The 27,418-nt window shown below is 39.6% G+C and overlaps 1 protein-coding gene and 1 pseudogene across 7 annotated transcripts in view; one reads left to right on the forward strand and one right to left on the reverse strand.

Annotated features, from left to right (window-relative positions):
- Positions 1-27,418, forward strand: part of SPECC1 (sperm antigen with calponin homology and coiled-coil domains 1) — a 241,634-nt gene that overhangs the window by 86,710 nt on the left and 127,506 nt on the right. For 5 of the 7 annotated variants that reach the window (XM_019757420.2, XM_019757425.2, XM_019757423.2 and 2 more), the window contains exon 3: positions 809-947. In XM_019757420.2, coding sequence (XP_019612979.2) covers positions 809-947 — 139 coding nt within the window. Of the gene's footprint in view, positions 1-808; positions 948-25,886; positions 26,133-27,418 lie in introns of those variants that run through there. The other 2 variants (XM_074319357.1, XM_074319358.1) reach the window with 1 other exon arrangement.
- On the reverse strand, positions 9,821-9,915 carry LOC141569128 (U6 spliceosomal RNA; annotated as a pseudogene).

The following is a 27,418-nucleotide window of genomic DNA, read 5'->3' on the forward strand; positions in this document are numbered from 1 at the left end:
GCATCTCCCTATCTCCAGTCTTCTAGAACTATTCCTCTTCAACATTGTTCTTTAAAGAAGACTTACAATGGTTGAGGGAACTTATTTGCACTTTTCTCATTAACCTTGAATGTAACTTACCTGGACCAGAAGTGTAAGATCATTTAGGGGCCTCCCTCTTAGACTTCAATTCCTTTCAAAAACTGTTTGTTCACCCCTTTCGTGACAGAGAAGAAAGCAGAAGAAGAGTGAGGGGTCACTCATTAACAGTGTTCTGGCCTCCGAAAAAGTTCCTTTCTTCCTTTTGAACACGTTCTCTCTACAAGATCATATAGAGTGCTTGGTGTTGCGCACATCGTAGATATTCGGGTCTTTTGTATCTCTTTCCTCTACTTCCTCCAGTCATGTATTTTAAAGTTAATTTTGTTGTCCTTGAGTTTTTTTGTTGATTGCCCTGTCCTGCCTTTTGTGCATCTCACAGTTCTTTTTTCTTCAGCTCTCATTCTTTAAATTTTTCTTTTTAACCAACAAAGCAGGGTTTTAAAAAAAAATTCATTATTTGAAGTGACATGATGGGTAATATTCACCCATAATCGTATAATATTCTTTGAAACAGTAGTGGGAGATCATACTCAGACCTGTAAATTATACATACAGGTGTGTCTAGCTTTTCACTTGTCCACTTTGCACTGTCGTGCTCCTCAGCATGCCATTACTGTGTCATACCCACCAGGCAGGTGGTTCTGCGCAGATGCTTTCTTGGTTTGTAGCACTCCTTACTGAAAACGTATCTCTTCCTCCTCTCTCTTTCCCTCTACTTCTCTCTTAGCTCAAGAGGGCCAGTAGTGAAGACATGCTCAACAAACCAGGAAGTACCACCATCGCTTCTGGGGTAGTTCGACTGAAAAAGACTTCGACAGCGGGAGCCATCTCCGAGCTCACTGAGAGCCGCCTGAGAAGCAACCCAGGTAGGAGGGACCCAGGCAGGAGGGACCCAGGTAGGAGGGACCCAGGCAGGAGGGACCCAGGCAGGAGGGACCCAGGCAGGAGGGACCCAGGTAGGAGGGAGCCAGGCAGGAGGGTCCTTCAGTGATTGGTGCATCCTTTCCTTCATCAGATATGTACTGAGTACTTACTCTGGGCCAGGAACTGTTTTAGATAACAACATCCTGCCCACAGGGAGTTTGCATCTAGTGGGGAGACAGATGAGAAACAAAAAGGTAACAGGGTTGTGGTTCCCACTGTCCTTCTAGTTGTCCATCTGTCACCAGGAGTGTGTGAAATCCAGGCAAGATGGTGTATGTTCTGGATTCATCTTGGTGCAAAGTACATTAGATGAGTGAATGAACCCTGTAGGTCCCACGCGGAGGTGGGTGTATAATAACATTGTGTGGAAAACTGGGACGATTCTCACATAAACACTACTTGGAATCACGTAGATGGCAGTGGCCATTGAAACTGTGAACTTTCTCAGTGTTACTTTTTTTTTTTTTTGAGAAATAGAAAAGGTTTTTTTAAACATTATATTTGAGTTCAGAGCATGGGAAACTTCAAACATCAATGTATTTAACTTTCTTTTGGAGCACATAAATAAGAAAGCTAAGCTTTCCATGGTTTTAGTCTTATAATGCAGCTCTCTATGTATCGCTAAATTGTGTGAGATGGGAAAATAGCTGAAATATGTCATTATTAATTTATAATAGGGTTAACTAGTAGCATACTTATGATTTTTGCACTCTTTACATAAAATATCACAATCCAGATTAGCTTTCCATGGGTATATTTTAATTTATTCAGTTTTCAAAAAGTTGAATCTATGAAGAGTATATGTAGCCTTTTTTGGGATGTAGGGGAAATGGCCTGGTGTTTCTATACAATGGTTTTAGTATTTTAAAGACTGGTTTCATACTAAATACACAGATTTGGTTTTAAAATAGGGGAAATGGCGTGGTGTTTCTATACAATGGTTTTACTATTTTAAAGACTGGTTTCATACTAAATACACAGATTTGGTTTTAAAATACAACAAATGAAAGTACAGTTTAGTTTTACCAATCCACCTAACAATAATTCCAAAAGTTAACAAAACACCACTAAAAAATGACAGAATGATCTCACTGTCAAATAATGATGCAAAAATGTGAGCTCAAAATATTAGCAAATAGACTTCAACAAGAAATTAAAAGAACAATAGTGCACATCATAACCAAGTAGATTTAATTAGGAAATCTAGGTATATAATCTATCACACAATATTAATAGACTAAGGAAGAAGAACCATACGGTCATCTCAGTAAGGATGGAAGATGCATTTGACAAAATGAACAGTCTTTCTGATTTAAAAACAAACTCTTGGTAGACTGAATATATGAATACTTCTTTCGTGATATAAAATGTGTGTATCTGAAAGAAGCTTTATGCTCAGTGGTGAAATCCTAGAAGTAGTCCCATTAAAATCAAGAATGATTCAAGGTTGCCTACTATCACCACTGTCATTTAAATTCGTCTGCAAGTATTAATCAAAGCAGTGAGACAGGAGAGCTACAGCTATATCCATTGGAAATGAGGAAACAAAATGATGATTTTATGCATATAATAACATTGTATACTTAGAAAAATGCTTAGAATTTCCTGAAAATTATATCATTAGAAAAAAATCTTAGAATGTTCTGAAAATCTATTAGATACAGTAAGAGTTCAGTATATGGTTGGTTGTAGAATATAAAATATCAATAGCTTTCTTATCAGTGACTAGTTGGAAAAGATAACATAAGAAATGATCTCATTTATAAAGGAATGAGAAAAGTAAAATTACGAGGAGTAAACTTAAAGTGTAAAAGCCTATATTTTAAAAATCTTAAAACTCTTTTAAGGACATAAAAGAAGACATAAATAAGTAGAAGGATATATATGGTTCTTGGATAAGAAGATTAAATATACCAAAGATTAAATTTAATAAGTATAATATATATAAAAATATATATAAATTATTATATGAATTCATTTTAATTTCAATTAAAATATCACTGGGAATTTGGATGTGGATACACTGATAAAATGATACTGGGTTTATCTAAAATGGTGGTTCTCAGTCAAGTGATTTTGCCCTCTCCCCAACCCAGGAAATAAATAATGGGCAATGTCTGCATGTTTGGTTGTCATAACTAGGGGTGTGCTACTGACCTCTAGTGGGTAGAGGTCAGGGATGCTGCTGAGCATCCTACAATGCACAGGACAGCCACTCCCCAATAAAGAATTATCCAGCCCAAAACGTCAATAGTGCTGCTGTTGATTTACCCTGATTAGAAGAATAAATGTTCTAGAATAACCAGGAGATTTCTGAAAAATAGAAATCAAGGAACTAACCTTAAACACGTTGGAACTGGAGAAGAAATAGGCAATCCAATGGAACAGTAGAGAAAGTCCAGAATACACCAGAAGATATAGCATAGGGTAAAATTGGCATTGTATATGAAGATGGATAATTCATTCAAAAATAATGACTGATTAGGTCTTTAGGAAAAAATAAAGCTAGATCCCCATCTCATTCCTCTATCAAAATAAATTTCAGTGGATTGAAGATTTAAGTATTAAAAAATGAAACCATGAAAGTACAAAGAAAAAAAAACAAAGAATCAATTTGTAGTCTTGACCTTGGAAGGGCCCTTCTAAGTACCGTGTTTCCCCAAAAATAAGACCGGGTGTCATATTAAGGTTTGCTCCAAAAGACGCATTAGGACTTGTGTTCAGGGGATGTCATCCTGAAAAATCATGTTATGGCTTAGTTTTCAGTTAAGTCTTATTTTTGGGGAAACACGGTAGGAACAAACACAGAAAGCATGGGTAGAAATCATGACAGGAAAAGGTGAAATATCACATAAATGTACAAAACTGCTTTGTGAAAAGAGAAAATTATTTGCAATACATGTAGCAAAGGGCTTATTTACAAAAAGTTTATATAAATGAATAAGAAAGAAAAATAGTACAGTAGAAAAATGGGTAGTTCACATTACAAAAAATAAAGATAGCCAATAGAAAGATGCTGTCTCTTGTATAGGTAAAGAAATATAAATTAAAACAATAACTAGATATACTATTTCCCCTGACAGAGTGATAAAATTAAAACAGTTGATAACTTCTAGTGTCATTAAGGGTGTTGGGAGCTAGCACAACACCTATAGTTGATGTACCAGGACAATTTGGTAATATTTAGCTACATTGAAATATGTACATTCTTTCACCAAGGATATCGAGCATTTAACATACTGATTTACTTGAAAGAGGATGTTGATATATATGAACAAGATGTTCAGTTGTGGCATTATTATATTAGCGAAATATTGAAAACACTTGTATATCAGTACAGAGCTGGTTGTATAATGAGATTTTGGTCCAGGGGAATAATATGCAGCCATGAAAACGGACACAGTAGATTTGTAGTTACCAAAACAGAGAGATCAAAGTTATTACTAAGTGGGGAAAATAACATGGTGCATAGAATATGATCTCATTTGTTTTAATTTTTAAAAGTATATGTTAATTTAATTTTTGAAATCATAACTTTTTTTCAGGAAGGTTGTAAGAATGGTTATCTTTGAGGAGAGTTACCAGAAATAAAAGTGGTGGGGAAAAAGACTTTTCGTTTTAGATCTTTCTATACTGTTTGAGATTTTTAAAGCAGGTACATAAAATGCTTTATAAATTAAAAACGATAAATACAAGTCAAAACCTGAATTTTTTTTTTTTCTTTATCCAAATCCTTCCTCTTTGACTTGCATTTTGTGATGTTTCTTTACCATTTGTTGGTAAGTCATTTAATTGTTTGATCACAGTATGTGCTTCTTTTGGTCAGGAATCTAAAGAAAGACTTCAGTTTAATACTGGCTCCTAAAGTGAGCACCTTCCCACACCCCCTGGGGCATTAGTGTCCTTATTTGTCAAATTAAGGAAATACCTATATCTATTACACAGTGATAATGTCAAGACAAAGATCTGTGAATTCTTCGTAAACTCTAATGGGCTGTTGGAATGCAAGATGCAGTTCTCATTCCTATAGTTATCATAGAAATTCATTTTGCCACCTGCTTTATATAGAGTTGAATTAGAAAATTACGTTTTTGTCTCTGGAAGTTTTATTTCTAAATGTAAGTAGTCCTTAATACTTTTGTATCAGCTTTGGACAGCTGGCAGTTTTATGCATTGTCCTGTATCCCCAAACTGCCTCATTTATGGTGAATTTGGATCCCGCATCAGCTGATGAGCCAGCTGTTAGGAGCAGTGGCCTGCGTGGCAATGCTGTCCATCAGCCAGGGCTTCTCTGTAGTAGGTGCCACGACTTTTGCGGTTGTACAATAGAGTTAGGTGTTCACACAAATATTCATCACATTTTGGCTTTATTTTATATACACGGAAAACAGGGAAATAAAAGTGCTGGTACTAGTAATAAGTGGGTTTTAAAATCTCAGTACTGGTGAGACAAAGATGGAAATGATTTCATGTTAGAAAGGACACTCCATTGGATGCTCACTGGACTTAATATCTCTTCTCTACACATTTAGCTGTAAAGGAAAGAAAGAAAATGAAGAAAATGCTAGCCATATATAGTTGATTTCCTCTTAAAGGAAAGATGTGATTATAAATTATATATTGACTCTAAGGAGACAGAATTCTCTTTATCGCCCTCAAGTCTTAATTTTTGAACTTTTGGCTTTGTGATAAGTTTTCTGTATTCATGGTTATATACACAGATATTACATGTAATATATGTGTTTCCTTTCAACTATATTAGTAATTTTGAAAAGGATCTTGTCATGAAATTATAATACAATACAGGAATTGTGGTTTTAACCTTACCATCATTAAACCTATAATCAGCCTGTATTGCACACTTTCCTGGGAATTGATCTGTCCTCAGAGAGAATCCCTCAAACCCAGTACCAGCAAAAAATTCTCAGTCTTTTGATAATAACAATTATATGGTTGCTCACACTTGTAGATACTGCTAATTTACCATCTAACACAGGAAGTGACTGCTTGAATGGGGGTGCATGAACTTTCCGGAAGCTTTTTCCAGGCTGTTTCCAGGTTCTGATATCCAGGCTTTACACTGTCCCCTGGGACTCTGCCAAAGTTGATTGGCTTCAGCAATAACAGGATCACAGCAGCAGCAAAGGTCTCAAAGGGAGCAGCTGTTGCCATTTCTCGAGCCCTACTTCATGGCCCGCCACTCTGCTGGCATCTGTCTGTTACCCTACTTCATTGTTACAACAGCCTTAAGAAGAACGTGGTGTTTTATCGAGATCAGGAAACGTGGCTTCATAAAGTTCAAATTAGTTTGGCTTTGCATCTCCCATGCCCACCCCATGTTTCCACACTCAACATCCACTCCTCTGATTTTTTTAAATCAATGTTATTAGCCTATCTGCATTACAGCCCAGATAGGTTCTTCTCCTTTTCTCTCTAAGGTGCTCTTTGTGTATATCTCATCTTACCCGATAGGTGTAGATTTTAGAGAATGGCGTGGTCCCTTCTGCATAGGCTGTTGTCCTCCTGGCTTACCCCATTAACTGCTCAGCTGAGTCATGCAAAATGTTGAGTCCCCACAAAGCTGTGAGGGAATCCAGCCACTAGATGGCAGCCTTATCAAAAACACTGCTGTGCTTTTTCACCGTGAGTCCTGGTTCTGAAGAATGGGTTAATGACCAGACTAGAAACAACCCTCCTTTTACTCATGCCTTCATTCAGCAAATACTTTGGAGTGACTACTGTGTGCCCGGCACTATCCTAGGAAATAGGGATCATCAGGGAACAGGACAAAAATATCTGCATTCATGGAGCTACATGAACACCGCATGGAAGAGGGGAGGAGGCTGCCAGGCAGACGACGCGCTGACCCATCCAGCCAACAGTAAGAAGCCAGTGTGGCTGCAGCCAAGTGAGCAAGGAGGAGGAGAGCAGTGGGAGCGGAGGGAGGGCAGAAAGACGAGGCGAGGGGGACTGCGAGAACAGAGAGAGATGACCTGGCTTCATTTTGAAATGAGGAACTTTGGCTCCTTGTTACGAGTGGACGAATGGAGTGAGGAGGCAGATCAGAGGCTATCACTGGACTGGGTTGTAGCTGTGGAGCTGGGAACAGTAGTCGGGTTCTGGGTATATTTTGAAGGGGAAAGTCAATGGTTCTAATCACTGCTGTGGATTTTTTTTTTAAATTGTGGTAACATACACATGACATGAAAATTACCATTAAGCATTTATTTTACTATAAGACTGGGTTTCATCTAACATAATATAATATAAAGCCGGGTCTTATATTAATTTTTGCTCCAAAAGACACATTAGAGCTGATTGTCCGGCGAGGTCTTATTTTTGGGGAAACACGGTACCTCAGAAGAGTGGGATTGCCAGATCGTCTTCAATGGGTTTGAGGTAGATGTAGGGTCAGCTTTCTGCTCCCATTAGCAGTGGGGCAGGTGAGATGAGAGCTGATGGGTAGCCAGGGGATGAGGGCTGAATACCAGTCCCTTTTAGAGACAGCACTGGGCCAGGAGGAGCTTCCTGTAGCCACACAGATGAACGTTATGAAAACCAGCGATACACAAAAGTGCTCACTTAGATTATTCTATATGTAGCACATGTGAGATTTTTTTTAAATGTCACTATTTTAAACTGATATCCCAGTGTTTTCTAAAAGTTAAATAGAATGAATGTTCAATGCCAGTTGCACATTGGCCAAACTCCACATTAATGCTCACAGATCTCAGATACCTCAGAGGACAAAGCAGCTGTGATTCCAACTTGAAAGCAGGCTCACTTCCAAGATGGTATCCGTGTCCTCGGCGGCACACTTGCCAGTCCAGTCTCCAGTTACACACATGAGACCCGGTGCTATCTTAGGCTCCAACCTAAGACACTTGTCCTCTTCGACATGTGAAGGCACATGTGAAGAAGCAGGCGCAAGTTGATTAGGTGGTGTTCCCAAAGTTAAACCCAGTGTGACTCCAAGAATTCTTTCCTCTGCTACACTGTTTGCTGCAGAGGGAGGGAGACTCCTTTTCTTCCCCATCATCTTCGACTATTAATGGAATTACTACTACCAATCGTTAGCATTCTTTGCATACTAACTATGTGCTAACCACTGTTCTAAGTACTTACTAAGTATTATCTCCTTTAGTCTTTACAACAACCCTGTGACATAGGATCATTATTATCCTTCCCATTTTATAGATCAGAAGACTGAGGTATAAAGAGAGTAAGTAGACTATTCAAGTCCATGCCTCTCAAGTATTGGGACCAAGACTTGCCTTTTAGGAACCTGAGGCTGAGAGAAAACCATGTTTTGGGTTGGCTTGCCAGCATGAGAGGGAAGGGAAAAGAGGTTGGAGGTCTTGGAACTGAGAGTCCAGAAGATGTCTGGATCAGTCTCATGGGTGCTGCTGAGGGAGGAGTGAGCCAGGAATGTGAGGGAATTGAGAGATTGGGGTGGGGGTCAGTAGATGACAACAACAGGGAGGGAAGAGGATGCCAGGGCTTAGAGCATGAGCTTCAGAGATGGAGAGTGTTCATTTAGTGAGTGGAAGAGAGACAGTTGGAAAGTGAAAGTCGGAGTGGGAAGGACACTTCCACCAGCTCCTAGCACACAGGTTCAGGAAACATGACAAGAGAAACAGACTGGCCGCAAACGGCAGGGAAGTGAGGGGGCAGTCACAGATGAGGCTCACAACACAGGGTGTGCCGATTTCAGCTATGATTTATCCATGGCCCTGTGGTTGTTGAGGACAGAGGTGGGGGTGCTGAGTGCATTTGAAGATGAGGACCTGCAAAGTCACAGAATGCTAGGAATGAAGTGTTTTGTTTTTTTTCATAAGTTTACATGGTTCCTTTATTGATGTATACATTTTACGGTAAAAAAAAATAACATTTTAGATTCAGTATTTTCATTTTTCTTGTATTTTTTCTACATTTATTTTATTTTTAGTGTGGTATGTGTACTTAACATGAGATCTACCCTCTTAACAGTTTTTTAAGCATCTAACACAGTGCTGTTAACTGTAGACAAATGTTGTACCTCAGATCCTTACATGACGAGCTCTATGCCCATTGAACAGCAACTCCCCATTTCCCCAGGTCCCGGGTAACCACCATTCTACTCTGTTTCTATGCAGAGAAGAGCTTCACTATTTTAGGGACCTCATATAAGTAGAGTCATATACTATTTGTCCTTCTGTAATTGGTTTAGTGTCCTCCAGATTCATCCATATTGTAACGCGTGTAGAATCCCCTTCCTTTAAATGCTGAATAATATTCTATGGTATGTAAATACCACATTATCTTTATCCCGTCACCAGTGATGGGCCAGGAATGAGTTTTAATTTTGGGTGTCTGGGGGTAATCCTGACATGAGGAGGTTTTGAACTTGGTACTAATGTTAATAAAGTCCTGGATTCTTAGCTCAACGATACCTGCAGTGGTGTCAGAGCCTGCACTTCCCAGGAGTGCTTAGCGGTCAGTCAGGCGTTTGGAGCAGCACCAAGGGTTTTCTCTGACTTTTTGCAGAGGCACAGGGCAGGGCGCTGGTTGGGGTTTGGAGGCTCTTCTGGGTTGTCCCTGGGCCCGGTGGAGGGAGCACTTCCTGTATATCCCCCAAGAGTACTGACATTTTTGCAGTCTTTCCATCTAGAAACCTGGCGGTCTCTCCTGTTCTCTGAGTCTTCTTTTTTGTCTTTCCCTAAAGTTTGCTTTCCTCTCCCTCCTTCTTTTTGTTCGAAATTATGCCTAGACTTTAGAGTTTTACTGCTATTGTGGATGGGATTTCTTGGTCATTGCATTTTTTTTCTTTTTTCTTAAAAATATGCAATGCTTCATGAATTTGTATGTCATCCTCTATGCTAATCTTCTCTGTCATTCCAATTTTAGAATATGTGCTGCTAAAGTGAGCACTCATTGTATTTTTTTAATATTTAATTTGTAACTGACTCACTTCCCTACTAGTACTAACGGTTTTCTTAATGCTAATGGTTTTCATCTGATTCTCATGAGTTTTCCAAGTGGACAATTATATCCGCTGCAGATAACAATGCTTTTTGTGTCCTCCATTCCAGTATTTGTGCCTTTTATTTCTGATTCCTTTAGTATTGAGTGGTGACCCACAAAAAGTTGTGTGAAGTGCTAGTGATATACTTGTTCTCAGTTTACTCTGAGTGTTTTTGGTGTTTCACCATAAAATAGGATGCAGAAAGTTGGGCTGAGATATTGCTTTGCATGTTCAGTTCTTCCCTTCCTATTTTGCTCAGAGTTGTTACTAGTATTGGGTGATAGAGTTATTAAAAACCCTCTACTCATTTTGGTATTACTTTGATTATTGCTTTTCTTTTTACTTTGCAGTCTCCTTCAGGAAATTCAACTATTATATGTGTATGTTTGGTCTCTTGGGTATGCCTTCTACTATATCTCATATATTCTTTGACTCTTTTGATTACTTTAATTCATCCTCTGACTTTTTTAAGTTTAACATCTAATATGCTTTGCTTTGTGTTTCTTTATTTCAACTTTAGTCTAATTTCTCTGACCTCAGATTGTTTCTTCTTCATGACTTCTTGCTCTGGCTTCATAGCTATAAAAGCTCCTTGAATTTTAATGATGATGCAGATTAGAGATTTTCAAAAATTTCCTGTTTCTTCTAGTAACTTTGTTTCATACATGCATGTTTACCTGGATTCCTCAGATGGTTCCCCTGCTCAAACTTCCATGTAGATCCAGTGATTTTTCTAGGATCGTCCATCTTTACACAGGGCAGTCTGTGTTTGTCCAGAATTGAAAAATTGAAAGAAATTTCATTGTAGAGGATTCCATTGAGGATATCAGGTCATATATTTTATGTCCAATTGAAGGAAGCAGGAAACAAAGTTTGCATCAGCCAGAATGAGATTGGGGAGGGCAATAAAGCCTTAGGTAAGTTTTGCCATTTTTTCTTTGGTTTTTGTTGTTGTTTCGGTGAATGTCTAAAGGTTCCGTTATCCTTTCCTTCTGCTTGCATGACTGCCCTTGCTATTAGCTGTGCTATTAGGCTGTGGCTTTTGTTGTTGTTGTTAGCTGGTTGTTGGTGTTATTTCCTCATCCATGGCTTTCCAAGTGAAGTGCAGTCATGAAGAAAAGAGGAAAAGAAAATCAATATAATGTCCTACCTATAAACGTAGAGTAGAAATAAAAGGAAAAAGAAGTTCTAATAAAATAACACATTGTTTCAATATACATACCAGTATGAATGCTGGAGGCTGACTGCACTAGAAGACAGATGTTTGTCTATCAGTGCAGAGGATAGATGCTACAAATAGGAGGGGACCCAGTGTCAGGTTCACATACCAGGGGCGGTGCCAACACCAGTGACTTTCTATAATGCTGACAGCTCAGGGTAAACTTCTAAACAATATAAAGCACTATCTTCCCTTAATTTACATGTTAGTTGCATTCTTTGAAAATTCAGTGAATAATAATAACATTGTGTAAAAACTGGTTTTTGTGTTTCTATGTAAAGTAGGCTTAGATTCTGGACTCAGATCATTATAAACAGTTTTTTTCAACTTCAGGAATGCTGGCATATCCTAAGAAAGGAGAGTGGGGTGTAGGAAGCAGGCACACCCCTGACATTTGCAAGACCTAGGGCAAGAATACAAATGAGGGCCCACTATTTGTTCTCAATGTTCTAATCAGTAATTAAATATCCTACTAAAGAATACAAAGTTTCAGGGATTTTTGCATGACCTATTAGGTTGTGGATTTGATGAGAATAATTTTCTCGCTCATTTTCATTGTTTTTATCAGTAATGGGTGAATTTTGTGTGGCAAAATTTCTTTTTTCTTTTTAGCTTTTTTTCCTGAGTTCCATGTTAGTATTTTCTAATTTCTATCCCTTCGTGATTTGTAATCATTCTCAAAGAGTAAAAAAGAAAACTGTGATGATATTCAAAGTGTATAGTTTTTATGTAAATTTTCAACAAAATGTAAATTAAAGTCAATACAGTATAAAGGTTGAACATGTATTTCATGTTTTAATTAAACTTTTAATTTTTCAATAATTTTTAAAATTAATACAATACCTCACATTGTGTGCTCACCACCCAGAGTCAGTTCTCCTTTCATCACCATATATTTGACCTCCTTCCCCCTCTTAATAATTGAAGATTCACATGCATTTTAAGAAATTATAGAAAACGATTCCCCTGCCCCTTTACCTGTTTTCCCCAATGGTAACATCTCACAAAAAGATTGCACCATGTCACAAGCTAGTATTGATATTGACACAGTCTGGTGACAGAACATTTCATCATCATAAGGATCCCTCCTGCGGCCCTCTTATAGTCACACTCACTTCCCTCTATCCCCACACACTCCTTAACTCCTGGCAACCACTACTCTGTTTTCCATGTCTACAATTTCATTATTTCAAGAATGTTATATAAATGGAATCATACCGTATGTAAGCTTTCGGCACTGGCTTTTTTTACTCAGCATGATTCTCTGGTCACTAATCTAGGTTGCGTGTATCAGAGTTTATTCCTTTTTTTTTTTTTTTCACTGTATTTCATGGTATGGATGTACCACAGTTTAACTATTCACCTACAAATCTGGGTTGTTACTAGTTTTTTGCTATCATGATTAAAGCTGTTATGAACATTCATGTACAGGTTTTGGTGTAAATATTTTGTGGAAGCGCTTCTCTGGGAAAAATGCCCAGCAGTGCAATTGCTAGGTCATAAGGTAATTGCATGTTAAATTTTAAGACACTGCCAAAATGTGTTCCCAGAGTGACTGTACCATTTTACATTCCCACGAGCAATGTATGAGTGATGCAGTTTCACCATATCCTTGCAAGCATGAGGTGTTGTCACTTTTTAATTTTAGCCATTGGGATAGGTGTGTAGTGATATTTCATTATAGTTTTAATGTGTATTTCCCTGATGGCTAATGACGTTGAACATCTTTTCGTGTGCTTATTTGTCATCTGTATGTCTTCTTCAGTTTGTTCATGCCATTCATTTTTTTTTAATTTGGATTCTTTCTTTCTTTCTTTCTTTTTTTCTTTCTTTCTTTCTACTGTTGAGTTCTGTGACTTATTTATATGTTCTAGATACTAGTTCTTTATTGGATATGTGGTTTGCAAATATTTTCTCCCAGTCTCTACCTTTTTATCCTCATAACAGGGTTTTCACAGAGCAAAAGTCTTTAATTTTGATGGTCTAGTTTACCAGTTTTTCCTTTTATGGATCATGCTTTTGAAGATAAGTTTAAGAGCTCTTTGCCTAGCCCTAGATCCTGAACATTTTCTCCTGTGTTTTTTATCTAAAAGTGTTACTGTTTTACATTTTGCATTTAATCATTTGATCCATTTGAGTGAATTTTTCTATAATTTGTTAGACTTGGATTGAGGTTCACTTTTTTGCTATGGATGTCCAGGTGCTCCAGCTCCATTTGTTGAAAAGAGTATCCTTCCTCCATTGGATCATTTTTGCACCTTTGTTAAGAATCAGTTGGACATATTTGTGTGGGTTTATTTCTGAGTTTTCTATTTTGTACCATTGGTCTGTGGGTCTATCCCTCTGCCAGTACCTCTGCCAATAGTCTTGATTATTGTAGCTGTATAATAAGTCTTTGAACTCAAGTACATTGATTCTTCAACATTATTCTTCTTTTCCAACGTTGTTTTATTTAGTCTAGTTCCTTTGACCTTCCATATAAATTTTAGAATAATCTCATCTACATAAACAAAAAAAAATCTTCTGGGAATTGATGTATTTAACTATATTGAGTTTTCCAATACACAAACATGGTATGTCTCTCCATTTATTAAGATTTTTATTTCTTTCATTAGCAGTTTGTAGTTTTCAGCATACGAATCCTGTATCTATTGTTTTGTTAGATTTATACCTGTTGTTTTTAGTGATTGTAAATATTATGTTATTATATTTTTAATTTTGGTATTCATTGCTAGAATATTGAAGTGCAATTGATTTTTCTGTGTCTATCTTGTATCTTATGAACTTGCTGAGCTCACATTCTAGTTCTAGGAGTTTCTTTTCTTTAGATTCTTTGGGATTTTCTATGTAGACAAACATGTCATCTACAAGTAGGGATAGTTTTAATTCTTCATTTCTGATCTCTGTGCCTTTTATTTCCTTTTCTTGCCTTATTTCACTGTCTACATCTTCCAACACAATGTTGAATGAAAGCTCTGAGAGTGGACATATTTGCCTTGTTTTAATCCTAGGGGGAAAGCATTCAATTTTTCACCATTAAGTATAATGTTAGCTGTCAGTTTTTTGTAGATGTTCTTTATCAAGTTGAGGAATTTCCCCTCTATTTCAGTTTTTCTAATATTTTCTGAGGAATTTCCCTCTATTCCAGTGTTTATCAGGAATGGGTGTTGTGTTTTGTTGAATGCTTTTTCTGCATTGATTGATATGATCATGGCATTTTTCTTTTTCAGCCTGTTCATATGGTGGATTACTTTGATTGATTTTTCACATATTGAACTTGCCTTGCATCTGTTAAATCCCACTTAATCATGGTGTATAATTCTTTTTACATATTGCTAATCTTTTATTAAAGATTTTTGTATCTATATTCATGAGGTTCTGTAGTTTTCTTTTTGGTACTGTTGTCTGTTTTAGGTATCAGAATACTACTACTGCACTATTCTGTACACATGAAACTAATAACAAATAATATTGAATATCAACTATAACTAAAAAAAATTTTTTTTTAAAGGTTAAAAAAAAGAATACTACTACTTCATAAAGTGATTTGGGAAGTGTCTGAACTATTCTCATATCTGGAAGAAATTGTGTAAAGTTGGTGTTAATTATTCATTGAACATTTGGTAGAATTCTTAAATGAAATATTCTGTGCTTGGGGATTTTTTTCAGGGGAGAGAGTTTTTTTTTTAATTACAAATTTAAATTGATAGTTATAGGGCTATTGAAATGATCTATTTCATATTGGATGAGTTGTGTTTTTTAAGTTGTATTCATTTCTTCTAAGTTGTCAAATTTATGTAGGTAGAGTTATTTGTAGTATTCCCTTTTATCCTTCTGAGATGGAGGGTCTGTAATGATATCCCATTTCATTCCATATTGGTAATCTGTATTTTCTCTCTTTTTTTTTACTTTGTCATCTTGTTAGCAGTTTATTGATTTTGTTTAATCATTCTCTGTAATTTTTGTTTTCAATCTCACTCATTTTTTCTCTTTATTATTTCCTTATTTGTAAAATGAAGCAAATCTTACCCATCTTATAGAGTTATGAGAATTTAGTGAAATGATATGTAAGAACCTAGAGTAGAACCTGAAATATAGATATTTTTACAAAATGTAATTATTTCATCCCTCAAACTATCTTCCTTAATGGAACCTCCTACTTAGGAGTTATGACAGTAAAACAAACAAGCATACAAAAACTCGACTTGCACTAATGCCTGTAATATCTTACCCAGAGATTCAGGCTTTGCTTTCTTAAGATAATAGCAACCATTGCAAAAACTGGGAATTCATGAGTACTCCAGAAACACCTGTTGGGACATGAGTTAAAGACAGAAAATGGAAAATGGACACTTGACACCTCTGGCCAAGTGTGATAATCTCTTGGATTCATCCTATCTGAAATGACGGATTTAACAAGTTAATCACTTGTGTTATGTCTTATGAATGCCCTTCCTGGCTTTGCACTCTGCACTCCAAATCAGGTTCCATTTCCATTGTGGGCAACAGTACACCCCACAAAATTTCACAGCATTTAAACACAGTCCTTTTTCTTTCAAGGACATGGAAAAGAGATGTGGGGAAGTGTTTTCCAGGGGCCCAAATGGTGGCATTCATACCAATGGATGGTTAGGGTTACAAGTCTCACTGTGTGTACATGTACTTAATACAACATATTACATTACATATGTTTATATGTTACATATACTTATATAGAATATTTATACATGTTACATACTTCAATCCAACATCTCAGGGTTCTTTCTAGCCTTCTTCCTTTCTGTGTTTGTAACTAACATCTCTGGTAGTGAGAAACATGGCTCTCATTATCCTCAATTTATTTACTTATTTACTCAATGTAGCCAATGTCTGAAATCATTCTCTGCTACCTCCACTCAACTCCCCAGCCTCCACCTTCTGTCCCCCAGGCCCACCAACCCTGCATGGCTTCCTAACCTCCTTTCACTACCATGCTAACTCCTCTGCTCTGGGAAGGGGAGGAAAGATGGGCCCATGAGCTTTCTTTCTTTTTATTTCACTAGGAGATTTCTTAATTTAGTACATTATAAAGTCAATTAAATATGGTTCTTACTTCCAGTTGTTTGCACTATCAAAAAAGAGGATCTCCAACCTTCTTTGATGAAAAAGAGTTCTTCTGGTTGCCTAAAATTGTTGAAATATTGAATGATCAAGGAAAGTTGTGTGAGATGTTCTCTGGGGTGACTCTGAAGGACTAGGTGGGCCCACTGCTTCTGTTACCGGGAAGGACATTTGTACCTCAGTTCTTGTCTTCTTGACAGAAAGAATTCAGTCAAGATACAGAGAGTTTGTGCAGCATAGGACAGCAAGAAGTTCATTAGTAAAAGCGAGTACACTCTGAGACATGGAGCGGGCTGACCCAACATTGTGTGAGGATTTTTATCTACATGGGTAGAATTGTCTCCCCCTCTCGCTCACTATTATCTTCCTTTCTCTCTGCTGAGGTGTGCGGTCCTTCCTTCTGGTTCTCAAGGTTGTTTTTCAGGGCGTAAGCATGAACCTGTCAATTTCCCATTATTTATTTGAGAAGCTCATTACAATGGTCCTGAAAAGCAGGATGTATATTGTGATAAGTGGATGGTTTCCCTCCCTCTCTGGCATTTTTCCTTCTTCTAACAACGATGACGTAATCTTGTTCCCAGTATCCTGCTGAGCAAGCAAGGTGTTTGCGCCCCAAGTGAGAGCAACTGCAAGGAGCCTCCTTACAGGCTAGTTCCCTCCTTCTCCACTCATTTCTACCTGTCTACCTACCCTGTCACTTCTGCTGCAACCAGGGCGCAATCAGCTAGCTGGGAAGAGTCAGCACGTAGGATAGCGTGGAGGTAATGAGCACCCGTCCTACCAATTTCCTGCACGCTATCCTTGTGGATTTTACACTGCACACAGCTATCACGCAGAAAGCAGACCAGCAAACATTCAACACATTGATCAGCTAGATTTACATTTTTTAAATGTAGATGGTTGAGAGAACATTTTTTGAAATACTTGTTAAGAAAAGTGAAGAGTTTAATTTTTTAATTTTTCAAAATTATACCCTTTCTTGTTGTATGAAAGAATTTAAGAAGTCTTACAGACATAAATGCAAGAATATAAAAAAAAAATAATGAGAAAATGGGGGAAAAATAGAAAAATCAAAAGCTAGACATAAAGCTGGTACACAAGTAAAGTGCACTGGGTGGGCTGTGTCTTTGGCACTGACTATCTTAGAAACCAGAGGGAAGAGGGAAACCTGATTTGTGGTGACAAGATGAAAAGAAGCCAGTTATTGATGAAACACACAACTGTTCCTGGGACTGAAACATAAAAAAATAAAGTCTTCTTTAGGAACCGAAGGACGCAAGGGATTCAATATTATAAAATCAAGAAAGTCACTATATAGAGCAAATAAAATATGGCTGAACACCCCACTAGCACCCAATATGTTAATGTTTTCCCCTTTATTACTATTAAAACAATTCATACATATAAATTCTCTCTACAGTATTTAATCAAAAACACAACATTACTGCTAGATTTCGGTGTACTTAAAGTTATGCCTGGGCCAAGAAAGAGGATTGGATTATCTGTTAGAGTAATAATACGTCAATACACTTCAGGGATGGTGATATTATGTTATCAGTGATGGATGTTTATGTTAATAATCGATTGGTGTCTACTAAATGAAATGTAGAGGATGCACTGTGAATAAATATGGCAGGGGTTTGTGTAAAAACTCAAGTGTTATATGACTGTAGCACAGAAGCTGGAGGATGAAGACATTTTCCACTGTGACTGTCCTCCTGTTAGAATATTGTGGCTGAAGTCCTTTAATAGGATCAACTTCTTTTTCTCAATGTGTGTGTTAATTAATTTTTTCTAAGAGAAGGATCATGGATGTTGTTCCTTTAGTTCGAGCTGGTTCATGGTCAGAATGATGCGGCCTTGTACCAGCACCCCAGGCTTCATTATGGAAGAGGAGAAAAGGGGAGGAAATGTAGGGTCCCACCGTAGAACAAGTTTTATGTTCCAGAAGAAAGGTCTGTTTTTCTGGTTCTGTGTAATCATCATGTTGGATGGAAGGGAAACTGGAGGTCTTTCCACTGAATTCATGGAATATTAAAGTTCCAGTCCTTGAACTTGGCCGTGACCTTCTGAAATGTTCAAGTCCCTCAATGGAAAACATGATCAGATCTGCTCTCTTAGGCTGCTTTTCCTGGCTGCCAACACAGTAGATTTTCAGTGTTGTATTCTCTCTTCCTGAATATTTGGATGACTGAGCTTGCCATTGAAGTCTCTTCGTTTGCATGTAGATTTCTATGTCAAAAATCAGTTTAATACTGTGGAGAGTATTTTTCCTAAGCAAATTACAGTACAGATAGAGTAGACGTATGTACTGTTGTTACTTTCCCTCCCTCCAACTGAATTTGCTCATATTTTCTTAATGCTGTTTGGATGGGATATTTATCCTTGTTTGATCAATCCCAAAAGACAGCCCAGTTGTGGTGGTTTTATGATGTGGGAATAAGTTTTGGAACATTAAGTCAAGAGATTTATAATAAATTAAATCAATATATATTTGATAATCTATGTGCAGTGTCTTCTGGCCAAATAATTCTCCAGATAATCCATCAAAAGAAAATGGTTTATTCGGAAAAAGAAAAAGAACTGGAACCACCAAAGAGTGCAAGCACACTCGGCAACCGGACTGTCCTCCGCAGCCCACGTGGAAAGACGAGAGGAGCCCAACATGCCTCCCCCTTTATTCACATCCCTCCCCCCAGAGGTCACCACAGAGGTCAACAGGAAGTCAAGACTAGAGTGTCAACAGGGGGGCCCAGCTCCACCCATAGTCCTCCCAGATCTATGGTTAAGCGTCTTAAGATGTCAGTTTCAACAGCAGGCTATTACATTAGGAACTATATGTGGGGTTGATGCCAGAGAAATGGAAAACAAGACTTGAACGCAGTCAATGTAGTGAAAACAAGACCGTAAGAAAAGTCTCTTAGGAACACACAGACAGCTTTGTTTTGTCCTTCTTGCTGCATCCTAGCTGTGTGTCCTAATCAATCTACCACCACGACCACTCCTGCTATTGGGAGTAGCCAAGTCTGTGGATTTTGAAGTGAAAGCAAGTGGAAAGGGACCTCGAGCAGTTTGGCTTATTCTCAGTGATTTTTTTCCTGGTTAATCCATACTGACTCCTGGTGATCTCTGTCTCCTTTCAGGAGAAACCACTTCTTTAAAAATCTGTTCTACCAAATTCTAGTCTTCCATCAGGTAAAAACTTTTTTAACTTTATTTATCTTTTGAATAAGGAATACAATTCACCTGGGTCAGGGTGCACAGGGTGCAGTGAAAAGTTTTGCTGGTAACCCTTTGTGCAGCCTACCCTGTTCGGCATTGTCTGGCAATCTGCTGCCCTTCTAGAGATACCCAGTGTGTGTGGAAGCAAATGTATGTCCTCTCCCTGTTTGTACACACATGTGACATAAACAGACACACCGTTCTGCATGTGTGCTTTTTCTATGAACAGTGCATTTTGGAGACCATTCTATATCAAAGAGCCTCCTCATTCTGGTTTACATCTCTCTGGCATTGTTTCATCGTTTCTCAGAGGTTACTGATAGCAGTTCATGACCTCATTCCCCAGTTATCTCAGCATCGTGGGTTGTAATGTCCCTGGGCCAGGAAATTTAAGCTCATTAGGTGGTTTTCTGGGACTCCAGTTTCCTCTTACTAAGGTTTGATCTACTCTTTATAGGGCATAGACCATTTTGACGTGTATACACAGGCAGAGCATTTCTGGGTGAGTGGGTTTTGGCCTTACGTTTTCAACAAACCTCAGGTCCTTTTCAGGGTTAGCCTTCCAGACAATTTTCTGATAGGTTTCAGCCAACCTCATATTCACCCAAGGCTGTGTCCTATTTTTCAGGTTTTATACATGCCCTCAAGTTTGCCTGAGCACGTGGAAGACAACCTATGCAATCACACTGGTTGCTTTGGGAACCTCCCCCTTTTGTCTTCAGTATCCATTATTCATTGGGGGTCAGAATCTCACCTTTGGAGAAGCATCGTGTGTGACTTTGGAAAGCTGCATGCTTAGCCTCTCTGAGTGTGTTTCTTTATCTCTAAAACGAGATTAATCACACCCATCTCATCTGTGAGGATGAAATGAAATGGCATACGAGTATGTGAGGAACCAAGAGCAGAACCTGAAATGTAGATACTTCTATAAAATGTGATTTCCCTCTCAAACCATCCTACTTACAGAATCTCCTATGTAGGAGTTATGGCAATTAAAAAAAAAAATGCAGTTGTCTTACTCTGGGGCATCTTGCCCAGACTCTTTCAGCTTTGCTTTACTAACATGACATGTTTTTTTCTTGCAAAGTTACCATCATTTGCCTTTTGTCAACTAATTCTTTTTCTGGTCAAAATCAAGTTTTTCCTTTTGGTTACAAGCAGTAAAATTAGGGCCAGGGTTTGACTTAATATATGGAAGACTATTCTAATAGCCACAGAAGTTCAGAGGGTGTGTTGTAGAGGAAAGAAAGAATTCCCTGTTATTGCTAGAGAGGCTTTCATTCTATCTGAACAAGTCCTTAGTGGAGATGTAGGGTGATTAGATTTTCATTAAAGTCCTTCCCAACCCTGAAGGTGTTGCCTATTAAGGCCAAAGACCATTTCTTACAGATCTTCTCTTGTCTCCTTCCATGTGGAAGACACTATTCCAGGCCCTAGGATTACAAGACAGACAAGGTCCCTGATGGCTCCCAAACCTGCATCTTGGCTCCAACTTGTGCCCTGCATTCTGGAAACACTCCAGCTGTTTGCTGGAAACACGTCGTGGATGTTCTGCATGTGTATCCATCCATTCATTCCTTTAACAAATATTTAGAGTGTCTGCTGTTTCCAAGCGTCTTTCTAGATGCAGCAAGTAACAAAACAATGGAAGCCCCAGCTCTCCTGGATTTTACATTGTGTTCTCATTGAATTTGTCTAAATGAAACTCACCACCCTCATTGCAAGGGTTGCTTAACTGCTTCCTTTCGGCATCTGGACTCGGCATGGCTGCAGTGCCAGTTCCTGTCACCCAGATAAATTCTCTTGTCACCTTTGTTAGCGTCCTTTCCTTTAATGTGTAATTGTCTTTGTCAGCCGCATCTTTTCCACTTCTTTTCATTTCCTGTGGGTTACCCTGACCCCACCCAGCATAGCATCTCTCACCTAAAGCACAGAGGCTTCCTGGTTGGAGATGTACTGCTATTAATGCTCATTCCATACTTTTTTGTCCTGTGAGATTGGAATCAGTTTGGGTCAATTAATTGACAAAGTCAGTTAAATCAGGGAATCCTAAAAAATGTAACACATATACTTTAAACATTTTATTTTCACTTAAAACATACAAGTGTGTATTCACCGATCTTGTCATAGTGCCAAGGCATTTTCTTAGAGCAGACCTGTTGATTGGAATTCTTTTACATCTTTCCACGATTTCCAGTTTTAGTTTCTTTAAATAGGAGCAAGAACTTATGGACTTCAGAAGAAGACGGTATGCAGAATCCTTTCACATGTTTACAAGTATTCCCCTAATTTTTTATAGTTGCTTCAGGCATTTTTTAAGGACTCACCTTCACTGAATCTTTTCAAAGCATTCAGCGAGCCTTTTGAAGAAATAACGCCTCTCTCTTTGCACTTGTATTTCATTGATTTACATAATAATTAAGTTATGTAAATAAAATCATGAGGACAACCAGTATAAACAGGTTTGCAACAATACACCTGACTCTTAGTAGTATGCAGACAACCCAAATGCTGGGAGCAGAAGTGCATCGTTGTTCTGGAGAGGAGCCTACCAACCAACAGTATTCATCTAGCCCAGAGCATTAGTTAGTATGTCTTGTTAAAATGGAGTGTGTTCGTTATTTTGGTGAATTGGTTATCTGTAAAATAGTAGGTAGAAGGTGTATAAGAGAGCAGGTTTTGTATTACTAATTTTTCTGAAGAACCGCTTTCCTCAGACCGCTTGTTTGCTCCCACACCTTCTGCACTCCTCACTGGGTAAGGAACGAAGGACAACCTTTCTGCCTTGATTCATTGAGATCCCATTGCAGCCTTATCTCAGTCCCCTGTTTGTGCCTTGAGCTCCAGCCCCAGGCCACAGGATGGCTTGTCCTTTGAACACTCAGGACCTTTCCACAATCTAGCCTTTGTTCACTCTGATGAACAAAGACGAGGCTCTGCTGCTGGGGCCTGCTTGTCCAGGATGCGCATGTCCATGCCAGGCACCTCCCTCCCGCTGCCCCTTGCCTCCTCCTGCCACACTGGACAGTGGGAAAGGACCCACTCAAAGCAGCACCTCCTTCATAAAGCCGTTCTTGATGTCACGACGGAATGTGCTTTTTCTCTTTTTTACATCTGTAGCTCTGCATTTGTATATCTGTTCAGACACCATATCCTGCCTTGTACTTTTTCTCTTTCCTGACTTAAAAATTCTCTGTTGCTTTAAGTGGAACCCAGTTTATTGGACCTGCGGGCAGCACATGGAGTAAGCAATACATCCTAAGTATGGGTGGTACCTTTCTTTTTCCCCTTTATTTCATCTTCTTCAAAGTCGTGTCTTTCTGGCCTTTATTCCTGGCAGCCTGGCACCCCCAGACTTCAGTCATGCTAATCAATGCAGAGTGAGGACGGGGCTCTTTTCAGTAGGAATAATACATGGAGTCTTGAAGCCTCATCCATTCATCTCTCTTGACTTAAAGCAAACAGCTTTATTGATGTATAATTTATGTATCATAAAATTCACCCATTTAAAATGTTCAATATAATGATTCTTAGCAAATTTCCTGAGTTACAACTATCCACCCCAGCTAAGTTTTAGAACATTTCTGTCACCCCATAAAGATCACTTGTTCCATTTCCAGCCAATGCCTGTTTCACCCCCAACTCCAGGCAACCATTAATCTCCTTTCTGTCTTTATAGATCTTTCCTTAACTTTCCCTGCCACCTTTTCTGCATTGGAGTGTTTTTTGGACCAATATACATGCTATTTGCCTGAGGAACTTTTCTTCTGATTCAGTTACTAAACTTTGTTACCCTCTCTTTTATTCTTTCTCCCTATGTTGAAGTTTCTTTTAGTTTTCTTTATGTGAACCTAGTCCCTGTTTAGCAAGTTGGCCTGTGGCTTATTAAGAAAGTTGAGGTTTCCCCCTCCTTTAGAATATGGAAAACTTGAATAGTGTCATGTACAAAACAGATACTCAATATTATTCATTGAATAAAGCAATCTAAGCCCCTCTAAGGAATGGAAAAATTTCATCTCCTGTTATATTTAGTATAGTGCACATAAAGCCACTTTAGTTACTATTTTTAGTAATAAATAGTTTTCGGTAAGAAAAATGGCATTGTTTTTATTAGAATGATTGAAATTTGATAGCTTAAAAATTTTTTATAATGAAGAAAAGTACAAAGAAAGTTAAAGCATGATCCAGAATGCCAACTCTCAGAAGCAACCAGTGTTAAACAATCGATGGTGATTATCTTTGCAAACATCTCTTTCAGCAGTGATACAGCTATAAAGACAGCTATTGATATTGTTGCCAAGCTGGGGAGGCAGCTTTGGTTGCCGTAGGAATCCAAGCCACACATAACAAGTCCTTGAGAGGAGGCTTGTAGCTCTCATGAAGCTTGTACTCTAATGGAGAGACAATATAAACCAATAAACAAGTAAATATATAGTATACTAAGTGGTGGTAAGTGTCACGGAGGTCAACAAAGCAGCGAAGTGTGTGCATTTACTATTTAATGTGGTGAGACAAGAGAAGCCCCTCCTAGTAGAACGATGTTTGATCAGAGACATCGGAAGTGAGAGCATGAACCATACGGTCTGTGTAAGGTAGGAATGTGAGGGAGGAACGGTCCAGACAGAAGGAACAGCAAGTGAAAAGGCCTTTGGGTGAGAGCATGCTTGACTTGTTTGAGGAGCAGCGAGTTGGCCACTGTAGCAAAAGCAGTGTGAGGGGGAGAGAGTCCACTGAAGGAGGGTGGCGGTGGGGGAGGTTATTCAGGGCCTTGGAGGCCCTTGTAAAGGCTTTGGGTTTTCCTCCCAATGAGACAGAAAGCCATTGGAGCACTGTAAGTGGAGTTGTGATATGATTCGACCTAGGTTTTAGAAGCATCAGTTTTTATGTGAAGATTAGACTCTATTTTATAGAGAGGTGGGGGCAGAAGAAGGGAGACTGGTTAGAAGGCAGTTGCAGTAGTCCTGGTAGGAGATGACCACATTAAATGAGGTGGTAGCAGTGGAAGTGGTGAGAAGTGCTGAGATATGGTGGCATTTCCCGCCCCCCCCTTCTGCCCCGCCCCAGAGGCCGACCTCTGGCTGCTCATGGCCGCCCAACTCCACGGAGAGCCGTTGTTCACAATCTTAGCTGTAGAGGGCGCAGCTCACTGGCCCATGTGGGAATCAAAGCCCTGACCTTGGCGTTCTGAGCACCGGGCTCCAACCTCCTGAGCCAGGGGGCTGGCCCTATGGTGGCATTTATGATATATAGTCTGACATATTCCGTTTATGGAGATGGAGAAGACTATATGAGACATCTGTGAAAGAAAAATTAAGAATTTGATTTTGTTCCAGTTAAATTAGAGATGCCTATTAAGATATCTAAGTGGAGGTGTTAAAAAGGTAGTTGGATAAATGAGTCTGGAGTTCAGAAGAGAGCACTGACGATATATAGATGGTATTTAAAAGCCATAAGTTGGTTGTAATGGCCAAGTTAGACAAAGAAGAGCTGACCAACTTGGATAGCGCTTTAGGGTACTCGAGGGTCTAGAGGTCGAGATGAGGAGAAACCCATAAAGAGGACTGAGAAGAGGTGCCAGGGATATGGACAAAAAACTAGGAGATCGTGGTGTCCTAGAAGCCAGATGAATAAACTGTTTTGAGGAGCTGAGTGATCATTAATGACTTAAGATGTTGATAGGTAGGATGAGAACTGAGAATGGACCATAGTCAAGTGATGCAGGAGATAGAACCAGTCATTCCACTCATGATTTTATTAGTTCTAAGTATTTTTCGCTGCGAGATTTCGTTAGTTCTTAGTGTTTTCACTGTAAAATTAACTATGAAAGTTGTTCAGGGTAATTTCCATAAGTTAGTCATTTCTGATAGCAGCAAAACAGTTACCACTTAGGATTGGTATGCAGTTTTATTAGGGGTAGTAGTCATCTTGGTTAATGGGCAAGTCTTTGTTAAAGCGTTCTTTTTCTTCACCTCCTCAAGAGTTGCTTATTCGTCCATTCATTCATTTACCCTCAAAAATTCTTATTGGCCCCTGTCCCATGCCAACCTCTGATAGAAGATATAATTTATTGCCCGCAGGATTTTGCCTTTCCGGTGGCACTTGGATTCAGTCTCCCTGCGGTGGGGTTTTTCCAACTTACCTGGTCCAGCTGCAGTTCTCAGCGTCTGCCCCTAGAGGCCTGAAGTCGGTCAGAAGTGCGTCCCTCTCCCCCCTCCCCCGCCGGAAGGACCCTTTGGACGCTCAAGTGCGATATGCAAATGAAGAGGGTGGGTAGTATGCAGATGAGATGGGCAGGCCGCACCAGGCACGCTGTGTGGATCGAGGTGGGCGGGAGGTATGCAGATGAGTGAGCAGGGCCCTCCCGCGCGGTGGAAGAGCCGCTCCGCCGGCGGCCGCCGGGAATTGAAGGCGCCCGGCCCTTTCTTTGACTGGAGCGGACCGCCGGACGCAGCTGCCTCGCCAGCAGGAGCCGGCGCGAGCTGCTGCAGGGTGGACACCGTGTTCGAAGCCGGCCAGCCGGCCGCTGCCCGAGTCGGCTGAGAATGGGCAACCACTCTGGGCGGCCTGAGGATCCCGAACCAGGTCTGTGCGGTTGGTGGGGGTCGCGCCGCGCCCCCTCCCCGGCCGCGCGCCCTTCCCCCACCCTCCACCCGGGCCAGCGGCAGCCGCGCTGCTGGCGGGCGCCGGGGGAGCTAGTGGAAAGGTGAAGTTCCTGGGATGTGATTCTTGCCTTTGGAATGCGCTCATGAGGTTATGAAATTACCTGTGCCTGCTCCGCGACAAGGAAATGCCACTCACTATAATCACTTACCTGGAAACCCTGGGTCCGTCCGGACTCAGCAAGTGGGGCGGGAAGGAGCTTGGTTCCGTGGCGGGGAGCATGCAGGCCCGGCGGATGGAGAGGGGTCTGGGGGCGCGGTGGGTGTCTTGTGTACAGATTTCCCCGTGGAAACCGACTTGCCCCTCTTGTCTGCCGCCTATTCTGTGTGTAGGCAATTCTTGCAGACTTTCTAGGCATTTGCAACGGAAAGTGTGACTTGGCAGTCATTTTTCTGGTTCATTGTCCATTTTGCAGTGCATCATTTGCATATCACACACTTTCTGGAGTCCCGTGGAAGGTGGTAACCCGTCAGCAGATCTGTTGCTCATGGTCAGACCAAGGGCTTGATTGTGACTGTTTCTTACGCAAAATAGCCTGTGCTTATTCTGGGACACCGAGAACTTCTTCAGTTTATAAAATTCTTATTTAAGGAATTAAGCGATCTTGTTGGAGAGTCAGCTGGGCTCTAGTTTTCATCTTCTGGTGGATCTTCCTGGCCTCTGTCACAGATTTAGATGCAGATAACCACGGGGTTGCATTTAAAAACAAAACAGAACGTTTTTATACTGTCACATGAAGCAGATGGTATTTAATTTAGCCTCAGAAATTGCGTCTTGGCTGATTGGGGAGAGATGGTGGAGTCCTGGGTGGCAGGTGATGAGTATCTATTTCTGTGACAGCCAGATTTTTAAAAAATTCCAAGGGAGTAACTTTTAAATTTGAACTTGAATGAGGAAATTGAAGTTTTGAGAGGTGGAGCGACTTGTCCAAGTGACTTATTCCTTGAATTGGGAGCAGTTTTGTGATTAAGACCTTGGTCTGCTTAGCCTCAGCTCTTCTGCCTGTCTCAGCTGCCTGTGTTGGCAGGGAGGCCAGTCAAGCTTAGGCCATATCCTTGGGGCAGGACTGAGATGGGTGCTGCCCTGTCAGCTGTGGTACATTGGACTGGTACTACCAGGATCATAAACTTTGCCACATGGGAATACTGTGAAGAAAAGTTTTAGAGATGGAGTTACTGCAAAGATTACATAGGGGTTACTCTCAAAAT

Source organism: Rhinolophus sinicus, linkage group LG15 (genome assembly GCF_036562045.2).
Source record: "Rhinolophus sinicus isolate RSC01 linkage group LG15, ASM3656204v1, whole genome shotgun sequence".
Classification (NCBI taxonomy): domain Eukaryota; kingdom Metazoa; phylum Chordata; class Mammalia; order Chiroptera; family Rhinolophidae; genus Rhinolophus; species Rhinolophus sinicus.